General features: G+C 46.2%; 1 protein-coding gene across 6 annotated transcripts in view; it reads right to left on the reverse strand.

The window, feature by feature from the left end:
* VAV2 (vav guanine nucleotide exchange factor 2) overlaps positions 1-17,578 on the reverse strand; it is a 120,501-nt gene that overhangs the window by 85,672 nt on the left and 17,251 nt on the right. For all 6 annotated transcript variants that reach the window (XM_058038141.1, XM_058038139.1, XM_058038138.1 and 3 more), the window contains exon 2: positions 6,190-6,306. In XM_058038141.1, the coding sequence (XP_057894124.1) occupies positions 6,190-6,306 (117 nt within the window). The remainder of the gene's footprint in view (positions 1-6,189; positions 6,307-17,578) is intronic.

Raw genomic sequence — 17,578 nt, forward strand, 5'->3', positions numbered from 1 at the left:
AAAATAGCCAGAAATTGTTGGATCATCCCCCCAAAAAAAGCCTGGAATCTCCTCTCCCCAATTTTTGGAGACACATTTGTAGGTGGTTTAACACTCACAGGTTTTTTTTTCCAAAGTAAAAAAAGATTATTCTCTCCCTGATCTTGTCTAAAATTAACAAAAGGAGAACTCCAAAAGGAATGGAAATTAACAAAAGAAAAAGACCAAAAAACAAAACAACCCCCCAAAAACAACACAAAAGCAACAAAAAAACCAAACAAATAAAATTAAAAAAAAAAAAAAAAAAAAAAAAAAAAAAAAACCAAAACAAATTAAAAAAAAAAAAAAACCAGAAAATCCCCCCAAACCAAAACAAATTAAAAAAAGAAGCTCCTGTATGGAGTTAATCATCAAGTGAGGGCAGGCACAGCCCTGCTCAGGCATCCAGGGCTGCCTTCCCCAGCTCTACACTTCCCTGTGAAAAACACCAGGGAATCTATAAATGTAAATATTATAATAAATATCATTTATTTTTATATTTTATATATAAATATAAATAATAAAATCTACACACCCTTCTTTTGGAGAATTCTCCTCATTTCCCTCCCCGCTCACCCTTTGTGACACAGGATTCCCAGCCAATGCCACAGAGCCACAGCCACCATGACATGGGCAGCTCCATCCAGGCTGCCTACTACTACTATTATTATTATTATATTATATTTATTATATTTACATTACATTTATTATACTTACATTATATTTACATTATATTCATTATATTCATTATATTCATTATATTCATATTCTATTCATTGTGTTTATTATATTTATTATTTGTTATTTATATTTGTTACTGATATTTATTATTATTACTTTTTATTTGTAAAAATCCCCTTTTGTTTGTAAAAATACCCTGGGGCAGGGCTGGGATGGGACACCCAGCTTGGCTGGCCAGCCCTGCTCTGCTCCCAGACACTATTGCTTCATACACTCCGCGGTGCAGAGAGAAAACACACTGCTTTTAGTATGTTCTTGGCTGCAGGAGGTCAGAAAAAATCCCCTGAAAGTCAAAATGAGAGAAGAGGAGCAGCAGGTCACAGCTGGCAGTGCGTTTACAGCAGTTGTATATCTGGAATTTCTGCAGTTTCTGCTTTTTTATATTAATTCATATAAATCCCTCTCTCTTCTCAGCCCAAACTGTGTTAAAAATAATAAATTAAATAGAAAGCCAGTGGTTTTCTAACACTAAAAAAAAAGGCACCCTTAAAAACAGGGCTGGAGGCTGCTCGATGGGGTTGGAGATGCTGGAGGGAGGGGAATTCTCAGCAGAGAAACAGAAACACCAACTCTTGGTTATGAATCCCTTAAATAATTCTGACAGCACTCCCCACCCTCCTGTCTGAAAGCAAACAGAAATTGGAGTTTTCTGACTCTCTGGCAGCATTCGGGGTGGGGGCAGAAAGGGATTGTGGCAGCTGAGCCCCTCCAGAGCTGTCCCAACCCATCCAATGGATGCCAAAGGGGGAATCCCTCACTTGGAAAGGGCTGGGGACAAAGTGAGGACAGCCTGGATCCCCCCGGAGCTTTCCAGGACCTCCAGCAGCAGGAGGGATGGAACACTAAAAAATACCCTGAATATCTGGAGAAATTTTGGAGCAATTACCCGAAATTTACCAAGGACAGCTCTTGCTTGAGCTCTGATTTCACTCCCACCCCAAGGCAGCCACTGGAGTGTACCACGCTCAGGGCACCTCCCCAGCAGCCACATCCTCTCCCTGGCACTGCAGCCACCCAAAACAAATCTCCTTGAGCCCTGGCCCTGCCCCACACCAGCCAAAATCTCCCTGGGTCCACCCGAGAGGAAGAACTGATCCAGAGCCTGCTCCAAACCCTGCTCCAGCTGTTTGGGGAGGAAGATCCAAACAGGTGGGTTCAGACCTCAACCTCTGGAGCAGAACCAGAGTGAAAAACACAACTTTAATTCCTCCATTAGCAGGAGGAATGGAACACTAAAAAATACCCTCAATACCTGGAGCAATTACCCCAAATTTACCAAGGACACCTCTCGCTTGAACTCTGATTTCGCTCCCACCGCAAGGCAGCCACTGGAGCGTGCCAGGCTCAGGGCACCTCCCCAGCAGCCACATCCTCTCCCTGGCACTGCAGCCACCCAAAATAAATCTCCTTGAGCCCTGGCCCTGCCCCACACCAGCCAAAATCTCCCTGGGTTCAGCTGAGAGGAAGAACTGATCCAGAGCCTGCTCCAGATGTGAGGTGGGTGCAGATCTCCCTCCCCAGCCTCTGGACCAGAAGCAAAATGAAAAATACAACTTTAATTTCAGTACCAGCATCTCCTCCTCCTTCAGCTGCCCTGTGAATCGCTTCCCCTTTTCATTTTTAGTGTTTCCTATCTGTGGGGCAGGGCAGGGAAGACCCTTATCTTGCCAAAAAAAGCCTTTTTCAAAGAGAGCAAGAACTTCAAAAGGAATTCAGGGTGATTAAATCCACGTCAGGAGGGCAGAGAGGAGCTGGAGGCTAATAAATGGCACGCTCCACAGGTTTATGAATATTTGAACTATATTTCTTTTTTAAAAAAATTGTACATTACTGCAAGTTATTTAAAATGAGTAACTCCTTTTAATGAACCTGGCTACCATCACGCTGACTAATAGAGTAATAAAGAGTTTAATCCATATTTATGTACATTTTATGTCATTACAGTTGCTGCCAATAAATTAGCAAGTCCAATAAGAGTTTGATTTTATACCATCACTGCTACTAAATGTGTAACAACACACACTACACGAGCACCAGCTTTTTATTTTATTTCTTTTTTAAGAGCCAGGCTGTACTAACAGCAAGCCTGGAGATTCAGGCTTAGTTAGGAATGAGGCAATATTAACTGAGGTTTTACTCCTGCATCCATGGAAAAAAACACTTCTGCAGATGCCACTGGTGATTTATAGAGAGATCTGAACCACTTTAAAAGGATCAAATATTCAGAAATAATTAATATTGAAGGGGCATGGGTAGAAATACAGGCACCAGCACCTCAGGTCACTTCTGCAAACCTCTGCCATGAAACACAGGATTATTGCTTTATCATCCACACCACAGCAGGATTGCTTTAAAACTGGACATGGGGGAAAAGAGCTGCCTGCCAGCAATTCCAACTGGCAACTGGAGCAACTGGAATGGGCCTTTGGGCTGCCCTGGGGAGCTGGGGGACACTGCAGATCACAGGGAATGAATGGGGTGCACCCATCTGGCAGAGCCTGAGCATCCATTGCCCAGCATCCCACAGAGCCAACTTGGAGATTCCAGCTCCACTGGGATTTTGGCTGGAGAAATCCACGTGGTTCGTGACCCCATTTCACCCTGCTGACAGCAAAAAGCATCTCCCCAAGCTCAAAACTCAAGGAAGAAGCAAAACCAGGAGCAAACCTGGGTTTGGGAAGCCCACAGGCAGAGCTGGAAGGGGCTCCACTGCTCCCACGGCAACTCCTCCTTGCAGGAGCCAAAAGGAGTGATGGAAACATGGAAACCTCTCTCAGAACAACAGCTGGGCAAGGCAGGACTGAGGGCTCTGATTTTTCAGCCTCTTTAAAGCACCAGTGGTTTTCTAACACTAAAAAACCCCAAAGATTCAAAGCCCTTTACGCAGAGGTTGGCACCAAGTCCCCGCCTTCCTCCTCAGTAATTACACTCCAGCAATCCCAAAAACTGCTGCTAATTGCTGTCCCAGTGGCCTTTTTGGTTTGGAGGAGAGGAATAACTCTCTCCCAGTGGCATCCAGAAAGGAAACACCCACCAAAATCCATCTGCAATTAAACTCTGTGTAACTCTGACCCACCAGAAACGCCTCCTACACGGTGTAAGTGTCTTGTAACCAAAAAAAACCCCATTGATCTGAGCAGTGAATAGCTCCAGGAAGGACTTTTTGTGTGTTGAGGAGAGGAATAATTCTCCCAGTGGCATCCAGAAAGGAAACACCCAACCCCACTCCACCAAAATCCATCTGCTATTAAACTGTGTTACCGTGACCCACCAGAAACGCCTCCTACACGGAGTAACTGTCTTGTAACCAAAAAAACCCATTGATCTCAGGAGTGAATAGCTCCAGGAAGGATTTTTTGTGTGTGAAGTCTGTGTTTGGCCAGTGGGGAGGTGGATTAGAGGCTCCTTTTGCTGTGACTCAAAACGGAAAGGGAGCTCTGGTCAGCAGCAGATTTTTCCCTGTTTATTTGCTTTGCCACTGTTGAACACAGATCTGAGGGTAATGTGGGAATGAAAGGTGCTGGAGACAATGGGAATGTTTTGACAGGCTTCCAGAGGGATTTAGGGTGGTGCAGAGCTGGACAGCTGATACCTCCACCAAGCTGATAAAAAAGAACAAATGAGGTTTTTGTATAGAGAGTCTGTGCTTCCCACATTTTCTATGGTTGGTTGAGGATGAGAACAACGTGAAAACAAGCATGATGCAGGCAATAAAGCACATTTGGATCTCTTGGAAGTTTATGACACATTTCTTTCTCAAATCTCCTAAAAAAACAGATTGCCCTGAGCAAAGAAGGAGTGGCAAATCACCTCCCCAAGTCACAAAGCTGAATGCACCCCCAAAAAATGACCAGGGGGAGGGAAGAGCAGAACAAGGAAAAAGCAAACTGTGCTCATCAGCTGATGTGTTCCAGCAGTGGTTAACACCAGGCATCAGAGGCAATTTGAAACTGCACAAAGCAAGAGACAATGTGACGATAAAGCAGCATTTTAATTAGCAGCAGTTCCTTCCCCAGCCCAAAAGGTTCCTTCTGTGCATTCATATTCCCAGAACAACAACTGCCTTCTTGTATTCCATAAATCAAAAAAAACCTCATAAAACAAGGCACTGCAATTGCACATTCCACATAATGGTCCAGAAATAAATTAGGCAATAAATATCAAATAATATATCCCCACCAGCAGTGAAAATCTACTCCTTGGATAATCAGAAGGGAAGATGCCTTCCAGCAGCTTATGTCTGGCAGCTCGAAACAGGTAAAACAATACAGAGCTTTAATAAATCTTTTATCACCTTTTCTGCTGAAGAATATAGCAATTGTCCTGGGTAACGGCTTCCCTGAGCCCTGCATCCATCAGCCCTGATGCAGTTGGTGTCAAAGGCAGGGGATCAGAGCAAGAGCCACTTGTCAAAACCAAGGCAGAGTTTTCCTTCTTTGATATTTGGTGCCAACCATCACTTAGAGCCAACACATTTCTGAGAAGCTCAGGGCACTCATTTCACCCTGCCATGAAACCCCACAGACACTCAGTGGCCATGAGACAAAAATCAGGGGTGATTTCAGCAAAGTTTATTTTGCTCTGCATCTCTGGCAGCAGATGGGGAAGGACTGAGTGAGGTGTGGACCCCAGGCAAGGTTTGGTTCTTCTCAAAAACACATGGGTTCATTGTTAGGGATGTATTTTATGAAAAATCTTTTTGCTACAATTTTCCTCCTAAGAAGCTGAGAAGCCTCAAAATGAAATGTAAACAATAATTATCTGCTGCTGTAGAATGCAACAGGTTCATCTTTGATTGGTCTCATGTGGTTGTTTTTAATTAATGGCCAATCACAGTCCAGCTACCTCAGACTCACTGGTCAGTTGCAAGATTTTATTATCATTGCATTCCTTTCTATTCCTTTCAAGCCTTCTAATGTAATCCTTCTTCTATTCTTTAGTGTCGTTTTAATATATAATTTTCTTTTAATGTAATATATACCATAAAATAATAAATCAGCCTTCTGAAACATGAAGTCAAGATTCTCATCTCTTCCCATGTCAGAGTTAATTCCACATTTGCAAATTCCACCTTTGATGACCTCGAGCGAAAAACACTACCACAGGTCACATCCTTTAGAGACTGATCCCAGAGAGTTTTTCATCTAAAGCAGAAAACTCGATGGCTTGGTCACCCTTCACTGAGGACACAGCAGAATCAACTTGTTTTAGGTTTTTAACCCCTAAATTTAGGGTTTTAACCCCTAAATACACTGAGAACACAGCAGAATCCTAAATACACCACAAGCATGGGGGAACTGGTGCGCAATTCTCAGAGGCTGCTCAGAAAACCACAAAATCTTTGTATTTTCACCCCAAATCTGGAGCACAAACCCAGGGAGCCCCAGTGGCAGAACCATCCCTCCCCAGGAGCTCAGCATTAACTCTTACCTTCCCGAAATCCCGCACATCAAAGAGGTCAAAGGGATCAAAGAGGTCGCTGTTCCTTAACCCAAACTTGTCGTGGCACACCTTCAGGAAGGTCCTGATGTTCTTCAAACACAGAAACTGGGGGAGAAAATGGAGGAAAAGAGGGGGAAATGAGTGAGACAGGCACAAATTACAGCTGAGATTTCCTGAGTTAAATGCAAGACAAGCGAGCATTGGGGAAGATGAAACAGGAAAGCCTTATAAATATGATTGCCTGGCAAAAGATTTTGAGAATATAGAAACTCTAAGCGAGACTGAAATGAAAGCAAGTTTTGAGATACCTCAGTTACTGAACGATGGGAAAACAATGGTGTGGTTGGCTGAAGGTTGATGGAACAATCCCCTCTGCTTGCAGACAGGCCCAAGGGTCAGAGCAGACCCCACTAGCTTGGCAGAAGGGGCCCAAAGAGGAGTTTTAGGGTTTCCAAAGAGGAGTTTTTGGGTTTAAAATTTAACACAGTGTGGTAATGTGATGATTCTTATAAGCTGTATGGAAATGCTATAGGATTTATATATGGTACTAGATTTCTTAGTGAGAATCAGAATATTCAGTACAGAAGATTTATTGTATTGTAACAGGAACTTCACTCTCTTAACCCTTTTACTCTTTTACGCCTTTGCCCTCTTACGCTTCTGCTCTCTTTCCCCATTTATTCTCTTGCCCTTTTTACTCTCTTATGCCTTTACTCTCTCACCCTCTCATCCTCTCCCCCTCTCTTCTCTCAGCCTGCTCTGAGCTGTGTTTGGCAGCTCCCAGCAGGGCCCTGCACCCAGGCCCTTTGCAATAAACCCCAATTTCCAAGCCCTGGCTTCAGAGATCTCTCATCTCCATCCATCCCCACCATCCTACCCCTTGTTGCTCCTACAAGCAGGGATTGAGAAGCTCGCCCTGCAAGGCCAGCAAGAGTTTATTTGGATTATCCCCAGTTGTTTCTGAGGATGTCAGACTCTGGTGCCCTGTGAGGGCTCCTGTGTTCTCAGCTGCGCTCCACCAACACAAGGCCCCTTTGAAAAACAACATCTTTCTCCCAAGGTAACGCTGCAGAAGGGCTGCAAAACTCAAGAACTCAAGCCAGGACGTTTCCCTTTCAAGGTCGAAGGCAAACGTAAATTACAGCTGATGTTGCACAGAAGCCCAGGGTTGAACACTTAACCATTTCCAGCACAGTACCATTTGGCTCCCTACAGAAGGGACACGTGTTACAGCAACAGGACAAGGGGAATGGCTCTAAACTGGCAAAGGGCAGGATTAAATGGATATTGGGAGGGAATTCTTCCCTGTGAGGGTGGGGAGAAGTTGTGGCTGCTCACGTGCTGCAAGTGTCCCAGGCCAGGCTGGATGGGACTTGGAACAACCTGGGATAGAGGAAGATGTCCCTAACCAGTCTGGATGATCTACAATATCCCTTCCAAACCTTTGGTTATCCAGCAAGGTTGACTGGCAGAGCAACATCAACTTTCTCTTTTAAAAAATCCCGTCTTTACAGCAAACAAAATTTTTGTTTATCAAAAATTATCAGGGATTCCAAAGCCGAAGGACTCCAAATGGTCTTGCTCCCGGCAACATGGGGGCTTAAGAAGAGAAAAATAAAAATCTGCTGCATTTTTCCAGCTGCATCACCTACATCCTTCATCTGCTGAGCCAGCCAATTAACTTCCCTTCTTTTTACATCCTCACTACAAAATACCTTCAATTTATCGCTGTGTCTTCAGGCAAGTCTTCACTTTCCCAGCAAATTCCTCACAGATACCTAACAAACACGTTAGAATCCTGAGGAAATCCATCCATCAAGGGGGTGAATCACCCCCGTGTGATCAACAGGCAGAGGAGCCAAGCTGCCTTTGGGTGGATTCCTCCTGCTTTTGTCACATGGCACAATCCCCCAGCTGCCATCAAACACACACCGCCTGCAAACTTCACCCAGGGTTCAAAGCAAAGGAAAATAGCTTAATTTTCTTTTAATTAAAAGAATCAAAGCACAGTCTTTGGGGCCATGGTACCTCCGCAGACGTGGTTCGTTAGTGCTGCTTTGGGGATTAGACATGAGGGTTTCCAGCCTGGATTAGCAAAACCACCTCATTAACAGCAGGCTGCTGCACCTACACAAAGCAAGAAATAACCTTTTACCCCTGTGCCCCTCCAGCAGAGCTCCCCCAGCACGGGGGGCACAGGACAGTCCCATCACATCAGAGCCTTCTCATCAGACAAGCACGTGCCAGAGGCAGGAATTGAAAACAAATCTGGTTTTCTGGGGCATTCCTGTATCTCACATAAACACCGCAGTAAATATAAGTGTCTAGACTGGGAGGTTTTTGGTTGTTTTTTCTCTCTCTTTTTTTTTTTTTTTTTTTGAATTGCTTTACAGGCTCTCTTGCTGACACTGGTTATTTCACAACTTTATCTCTGCAAGAATTTGCACCCCAGGCTGCCTGTGCTCGCTGCACTGCAGTCCCATTGATTCCAAAGTTCCAGCGTGTGCTTATTTTAAATCCTTTTAAGCCTCCAATTTTGAAAGTTAATGGCACAGGGTGCAGCCACAATTACACACAGCAAGATGCAAACCTCCTCTGCAGAGCTGCCCTGCCCTTCTGCAGCATTCCCTCCCTCCCCTGATCATCCATCCCAGGCTGGGCAGCACCAAACCACAATCACAGAATGGCTTGGGATGTTCAGGATTATCCATTTCCATCCTCTTGCCATGGGCAGGGACTTTCTACCATCCCAGTTTGCTCCAAGCCTGGCCTTGGGCACTGCCAGGGATGGGGCAGCCACAGCTGCTCTGAGAACCTGTGCCAGTGAAGGAAACAAAGGCCAAAAGTGATGTTCCACATCCAATTCAGAGGTGGAAACCCCCTCACCACAGCTGGTAAAGATATAAAAAGAGGAGGAGGCACCTGCTAAGGTGGCAGCTCCAGGTGACATCGGCACAGAGCCACCACACCACCAGCCAGGCCCTGGACAAACATGGACAAAAAAGCCCATCATCTATTCAAAGAGCTGCTGGAAAAGGCCTGGTGGAATCCACAACAAACTCAATTAACCAGTTAATTAAGGAGCTGGCAGCAAGGCCACCACACTGCCCACAGGAACAGCCACCACTGGGGATGACAGCTGCAGGTGACCCTCCCTCCTGGAGCACCACAAGTCCAGGTGGGGACACCCAGCACAATTCACTCCTGGCCCTCCTCCTGTGGCCAATCTGCAAAGTGCCATCTTGTGCTTTTGATTTTCCTGGCGTTTTGAGGTCGCTGCTGTTGGAAGATGATGAATTCTTGGCTCAGGACTGTTACTCAAGAGCCACAGGTTAAAATTAGCTCCCATTTAACATGGGCTGTGCTGAGGCCGTTTTATTCACCAGTCAATCACACCTTTGGACAAGCAAACGTTTCACAGGAGAGAAAAGAAATCAATGTTTTCCATGGGGCTCATTCAGCACCTGTCAGGCCCAAAATCAGTGCTGTCATTTATCTAATTTTAGTGAGGCTGGAGCTGAGCAGGGCCCTGAGAACAAGGGAGCACCAACATCACAAATTCCCAATCCTGGCACCCTCCTGTGCATCCAAAACAGCCTTGGGAGCCACCAGCCATGGCTCCAGGGAATTCCATGAATTCCATGGCCACCAACATTTCCATGGCCACCAACATTTCCAGGCTTTGGGACAGCCCCAGGACAAATCCATGGCTGGGAAGAGCACCCTGGGCACTGCAAAGCCCATCAGAGAGGGAAGAGGGACTGGAACAGGGATGGGATTGTGAAAAACAGAGCAAGAAACTCATCTAGTGAAACAAAACACCCTGAAGGCAGATAATGGATGAGAAAAACGTGGTCAGCTCTGCCCCAGGCCTTGCAGGGTTGTAAGAAGCAGCACTAGAGAGAGGCAGCAAAGGGCCCCATCACCTGCACTCAGCCAGTTTCACAAGAGCTCTGCTTATTTTTAACCACTCTGCAGAGTCATAAAGTGAATAAACTGCTCTGAACTCCCCCTGGGAGCCCCTGGCCACCCTCCTGCACATTGGGGTGGCCAACACCCCCAAGGCCTGGGACACACTGGGAGCTCCTCAGCAGCTTCTGGGACGCTCTGTTTAATAGAAGGTTTTCATGATTTTCTCTCTTTTACTGAATTCAGTGAGTTTAGAGACTCCTCAGATGATTACAGGGCATACAAAGGGTTGTGCTGCTGAGTTTTTGTGCCACTCAAACTCAGAAATGCACTGGAGGTGCCTTCAGGGGAGGTCAAAAAAGGGGTAATTTGGTATTTGAGTAACTCCACTTTGCACTGGGATCCCAGCAGGGACATGCCCAGCCACCCCAGATGTTTCTGCAATTGGAAACTCCAGCCTGGGGGTGGGAGAGGACTCTTGGGCAGGGTGTGGGTGACTCTTCCTCACAGCCCACACTTCAGGCCCCTCCCTGCACTCCCCAAATGACTGGGCACCCGTGGCACCTGCACTGACAAGACAGGAGCCATTTCCAATGCAAATTCACCAGAGAAGAGAAAACTGCTCGGGGTGGGCTGGAAACACATCCCAGACCTAAAGGCCACACGTGCACCCACCAAAACCGCTTTGTTAATGGAGAAACACAACCACTTTTGTTAAAAAAGATCTCCAAGATCAAGTCCAACCATCAACTCAGCACTGCCAAGCCCTCCAGTAAGGGGCTTGGATTCCCCCCCAAGCCTCCCATGGCTTTGTTCCTGCTGGCTTTGTTCCTCCCCAGCTTTGCCCCATTGTCTCTGGTGCAGAGGCAGCACAAACCCTCTGCAGAGAATTCCCCAACGCATTTGGATTCAAGTCAGAGCTCATCAATTACTCCAAATGGACAGATTAAATTCCAGGTTGTTGGACAGCAGATTTATCTATTGAGAAGTGGAGAATGAAATTATTTCTCAAACAGTTTAGCACTATTATTTCCCCCTCCCTTTGCCTTTCAAAGCCATTCCCATTGCTGAGCGCTCCAGGGCTGGGCAAATTCCACTTAGGGAGGCTGATTAATGAGCCTGAAACACTGATGAGGGCTGACCTCTCCACAGCTTCTCCTTCTCACATCCCCTCACAAGCACCGTTCATCCCTAGGAAAGCACCTGAGGGAAAGCAACCATGGATTTTAGCAACCACCCATAGCAGGGCAATGGGGGGAAGCAAGAAAAGGGAGGAAAAATCAGCCAGAGCACAGGGGGGATGAAAAATTCCTGCACAAACTCACCAGGAGCTTCCACCTTGCCTAAGAGAAGCACAGAAGGGTCCAGCAGCAGGGCAGGAGAGGCTGCCAAACCCTGCTCTGGTCCTGCTCATCCTCAAAGGGACAAAGATCCACCCCAGTCACCATCCTCAAACCTTCACTCATCATTGTCCTGGCATGGCTCAAAGGGACAAAGACCCCACAGGAATCATCCTCAAACCTTCACTCGTCATTGTCCTGGCATGGCTCAAAGGGATAAAGATCCCCCCCAGTCACTCCACAGGAATTTCCCATCATGGGCTCTCAAAGGGAAGAGGTCTCTGCAGTTAACAACATAAAGCCCATTAAATGGAAACCAGAATATACATGGAATTGTGAAAAAATAACTAAAAACTACAAAATAGAAGTAAAAAAATAACAAAAAGAGAATCTGGAGTAACCTGGTTAACACCCAGATGTCCCAAGCCTCAGCCCCACAGGCAGAGGACTCTCAGTTATCAATATAAAACCCATGGACTGGAAACCAGAGTATACACGGAATTGTGAAAAAATAATTAAAACTACAAAATAAAAGTAAAGCATTTACAAACAGAGAATCTGGAGTAACCTGTTAAATACCCAGAGGCAGAGGACACTCAGAGGGTGCTGCTGTCACCCTGCCATGCCCAGGGCTCCAAGAACTCATTGTGTTTTATCCAAGGAAGTTTTCCTGACTCCTGAGCTCCTCATGAAGACTGCCAGGCTCACTTCCCCCATTACACATGGGGGAAAAAAAAAGTGGAAAAGCAAAAATAAAGCTGTAAGTGTGGCTAAAACCCCCATCCATCAGGCAGCTGAGATGGATAACTCTGGATAATGACTCAGGACAGGGCTCTGGTGACACAGGGATGTCCCAGGCAAGCCCAGATGTTCCCACATTCCCAGGGGAACGCCAGGCTCTGTCTGTCTGTCCATCCACGCTCACCCCACAGCACTCAGGGGCTCTAAATGAGAGGAAGGAAGCTGCAACTTCCCGAAGAGAAAACGCTGGAGCTGCCACTGCTGACAGTGCTTCCCTCCTTTGTGGAGCCCTCCCAGGCCTGCAGGGGCTGGGAAAGGCAGGATAATTAAGGTTTCAAGGCTTTAATTGCAGTGCCTGGCAGGGTTTCACCCACAGTGCTCACAAGGGCTGAAATCGCCCCAAAAACCCCAAATCCAGCGGGTCCAACAGGTTCAGCACTGGTGCAACCCCCCCGGGCACAGAAATGAGGTTTGTGTCACCCAAACCCTTCCCACTGGGGCTCTGGAAAACCCCAATCAAATCCCTGTGTGGCTGACTGTTCTCTAGAAACGATCTTTTAGGATATCTAAGAGATTTGAATAGCCAATCCCAGGGATAACAAAGAGTTCCTGGCAAAAGCAGGTGGGCAAAACGGATCTTTTAGGATATCTCTGAGAGACCTGAAGAGCCAAACTCAGAAATAGCAAGAGTTTCTGGCAAAACCAGGTGGGCACAGCCCCTTTCTGGCAGCCCTGGTCTCCAGCAGCTCCTGGGGGATGGATGGCAAGGCAGGGAGAGAGGCTTTGCACCCCTGAGTGTGGGCAGGGCACCAAGGATCACCCAGAGGAGAAATCCAGGAACTTCCAGGGCTCATCTTTTGCCCCAGCACATCCATCCAAGGTGGTTCTTTTGGGCTTTCTCCCAGAATTCAGGAATTTCAGAGTGCTGCGGGCCAGATCTGGGTGTCTGCACTGCAGACTGACAAATCCAGGCTGGGCTTTCCTGAGCAGTGAAATCTGGGGCTGCAGAAAGAAATAAAATCTGAGGCTGCAAAAAGCCTGGGAGCAGCAGGGCTCAGAGGCATTGCTCAACCTGCCCACATTTGGCATCCTGAATGAAGAATTCCCTTCCACACTCCTCACACCCAGCCTCTTTCTCTTATAGCTGGAGGAAACACAGCTCTATTGGGAAAATCAATTTTAAAGGGGGAGAAAAAAGAAAAAAATAATAAAAAAAAGAGATGTTTCAGCTCATGGTATTGCTGTGATTCCCAACCTCACCCAGGATCACACTTCAGCCCGAAAACACAACCACAGATAAGAGATGGGACATGTGAAAAACAAACCCTGCTGGGAGCTGATGGAGAAATGAGATAACTCCATGCGTGGGAAGGCTCCTGCAGAGAAAACTCCAAACACTTGGGCCAACCCAAGGCTCTGGGAGAGGACTTGACCTGAAGCATGACAATGAAATTACAGCAGAGCACTTGAGGAAAGGCAGGAATTGCGTAAGCCCAGCTGGGGTTACGCTGCAGGGCTGCTCTTCCAGGGAGCTTTCCAGGCAGGAATTGCCCTCCTGCTCCTCAGGCTGGCCCAGGGAATGGGACCCTGATGGACTCTGCACAGGGCAGGGATGAGAACAGCTCTGGTGCAGCTCTCAGATGAGTCCAGAGCAGCCAAGCCAGCAAATAGAGCCTTGTCAGGTCAAGCTTTGGGTGCAGCCTGCAAGCCTGGGCTCATGCAAGGCATTCCCACAACTCATTTTTGTCACTTTAAAACCAAAATGCCCTGAAAAAATGGTGAGGAGCCAAGCTCTGAAGCGTTTGTGAGCCACAGGGTGGGATTGGAGGGTGTTTGCAGCAGGGGACTGCAGTGCCATTCATGCAAAATCGTCAAAACAGACAAATAATAATCAAACATGCAAGCTGAATTAAAAATCCTTATATATCAGTTATGGAGGAGTAGATTTTAAATATTCATTGATATCTGGACGTGTTCAAGGCCAGATTGGACAGGGCTTGGAGCAAGCTGGTCTAGAGGGAAGTGTCCTTGCCCATGGCTCCAATGAGTTTTATGGTCACTTCCATAAAATCTGTGATTTTATAATCCCCAAACACCCCTGAGCTAAGATGAGCCAGAGGAAAAAAATCATTTCAGGGGCCTCACTGCAGACTCTGCTTTCTTCAAGCACCTCAAGAAATCTGATTTTAGAAATTCTGCCATCAGACCAGCAGCATGCAGTCTTCCAACACGCAAAAGACTTTTCTGGGAAGAGCTTGTATGGCTGCCATGGCATTATTCATCCATGGCGGGGAAAATTCAATTTTTCTGCACACAGTCACGCTGTGGGGTGACTCCTTCCCAATTAGCCTCACTTCACTCCCACAAAGCCTCCAAAATTACAGCCAAATGCAGTGTTCTCCTCAGTGCAAGAAGTGCCAGGGTACCTGCCAGGAGGCAGAGCAAACAAACTCCTGCCACATTCATCCCACAAAGCATCACCCACAGGGATATCACCCCTGCAAAGCAAACCCTCAGCCAAGGAAAACATTCATAACTCACAGCTTTTACCTTTGAAATGGGTGATGGAGGAAATAAAAGCCTGGAAAAACTGCAAGCCTCTGTTGTGGTGTGTCACTGCCATATTTTTCTGAAAAATCCCTTTGCCAGGATTTCTCCTCCTGGAAGGCTGAGGAGCCTCACAATATTTATCTCCTTTGCTTCTCCTGTGTTTTGCTGCTCTGGGATGTGGTGGGAGATTGTTTATCCAACAGGTGGTTGGATCATTCAAGGTTTGATTGGTTTCATGTGAATTGTTTTAGCTTAATGACCAATCACCATCAGCTGTGTCAGGACTCAAAGGAGTCAGGAGTTTTCATTATCATTCTTTGTAGCCTTATGTCTGTATCCTTTCTCTATTCTTTAGTATAGTTTTAGTATAGCATAATAGAATATAATACAATATCATATTTAATTGATTTAATATCAGAACTCCCCTGGCAGCAGGAGAAGCCCCCCATGAGTCTCTACCAGCTCCATAAAGCTTCAGAACACATCCCAAAAACCCAAATACACCAACCCCAAACCCATCCCTGTGGCCAGGAAAGGAAAACCCACCCACAAGCACAAACACCCATTTTTCTTTCCACCCAAAGCCCTCGTGCTGCCCTGGGCAATTTGCATTCAGGGTTTCAGTTCCTCTCCTTGCAGCACTGCAAGGAAATTAATTAACTGAAGAGTAACTGTGAGTATCACAGGAAATCTGAAGGTTAACCATCACCTCTAATGTAGGCACCAGATAAAAATCAGAATGAACTTTGATCAAGGGGAGGATGAAGAGGCCACTGGCATTACTGTGATGTTGGTTGGTTGAGTTTCTTTTTTATTAGGATTTTAAGATTAGAGGCTGTGTTTTATCTGTAAGATTTCAATTAAGCATTTTCAGCCCTCGTGGAGGAAAGAGAGAGGTTTAATTCCTTACTAGAGAGTATCAAGCATCATTGCAATCAGTGTGACATCAGTGAAAAACAGGTGAAAAGCACAAGAGCCATCACTTCTCCATCCTGGCACCTATTTGGAAGGAAATCCAAATTCTGGGGAGGATGCTCAGAGCCCCAGCAGGGGCAGGGCTGTCCTAAACCAGCCCAATTATCCCAACTCACACCACAGCAGCAAAACAGGCAACAAAGAGGAAATCACTTCCATTTTGAGTTATTTTTTTGCAAGGGTGGAACTGAATGAGACTCCAGCCAGAGCTGAGTCTGGTTCTGGGAAGTTCCCTAAAGCATCAAGAGATTTTTTTACCACCATGAATTAAAGATCTTTCTGCAGTGAGCAGTGCTTAAATTTTGGCATTTTTGCAGACTCCAAACCTCCCTGGGTTTGGGCAAAACCCTGTCCCTCACCTCTCCTGAATTAAAACAAGGGCAGCTTCATTTCTGCCCAATTTATTTCGATCTCTCCTTGAGGATGTGACTATTTTACCTTATCTGGAAGATTTTTTTTTTCCCTCCCTTGCCAAGAGGTAAAATTTACTGCCCCAGCAATGCAGAACAGTTCCTGCTCCCCATGATAAAAACAGGCTACAGAAAATTAATCTGCTGGCTACTTAATTTGTAAAGCTGCTTAAAAAGGTCAGGTCCCCAGCTCATAAAAACCACCCCTGAGAACAGATCCCAGCGATTACGGGAAACAAGGCTCTGGATATTTCTATAAATTAATGCTTGGGGAGGATAACAAGATAACAGGACCCTCTAATTTAACACCCACATCCCATTCCTGGCAGCTCCACACACTCATTTATTACAGTAACACATCAGGGGTGCACCCAAAGCTGGCACCTGGGGGTAGAGGGGCTTGGAAATCCTCCCAAAATCCTCCCAAAATGCTTTGACCGAACAGTTTCCAGCCCTGGATTCATATTTCTGTAAAGCAAGTCCTCCTTTCTAAGCCAGGCTAACAGGGGTTAAACACACACAAGCAGAGAAATATTTTTATATATTTTTATCTTTTTTTTTTTTTGCTAAAAATAAGGAAGTACATTATTCTGTGTTTTGTGAGGGGGGCTACATTTTTTTCAATATAGGCTTTGGTAAATTATCTAATGGGAAGTTGCATGTTGGGGATTAATCACAAATATTTGTGTAATTCTGCACTGATTTAGTCTGTTAAGCAGGAAAACTCCACTGGAAAATCTCCCTGTGAGACAATGGGAATATCCAGGTTGGCTGTCTGAGAATTCCTGAATGGAACTGGGTCCTGTCAAACCCAATTCCCCAGGACATCATTTCCTCTGGAACAACCTGCTCCAGTGCAAGGTGTCCCTGCCCTGTGGCACTGCACAAGCATCCAGGTCCCTTCCAACCCAAACCAGGCTGGGATTCCATGGAACAGGATTTAATGAGAATTTCCCAGCCAGACAGGAGCTCCAGTGCAAGGTGTCCCTGCCCTGTGGCACTGCACAAGCATCCAGGTCCCTTCCAACCCAAACCAGGCTGGGATTCCATGGATTTAATGAGGAATTTCCCAGCCAGACAGGAGCAGCTCCACCAGACAGTGCACAAGCAAAGCTGCCTGTTAATTGGAATATCTCAAATAAACTCTGGGAGCAGGGTAATTGCATTTGCACAGCGTTAGGGAAGGCTGGGCTGCTTTTTGCTGTGCCAGGCTAATTAATTTGGTACAATTTGAGGATGCAGATAAGGCCCCAGGGACATGTTGGGCTGGACCATTAATGCTGAGCTTCAGCCAGAGGGGTGAAGAGGGGAACTGGCAGCAGCATCTGATTCCTCCTCGGCAGCTCCACTGCATCTCCTTCCAAAGCCACCCACTCTGCTGGACTGGGCTGGGAACTGTCTGCACAGGAAAGGACATTTGGGGCTTAATGGGAGAGGATCAATAAGTCTAAA

The sequence above is a fragment of the Melospiza georgiana genome, chromosome 20 (assembly GCF_028018845.1).
Source record: "Melospiza georgiana isolate bMelGeo1 chromosome 20, bMelGeo1.pri, whole genome shotgun sequence".
Classification (NCBI taxonomy): domain Eukaryota; kingdom Metazoa; phylum Chordata; class Aves; order Passeriformes; family Passerellidae; genus Melospiza; species Melospiza georgiana.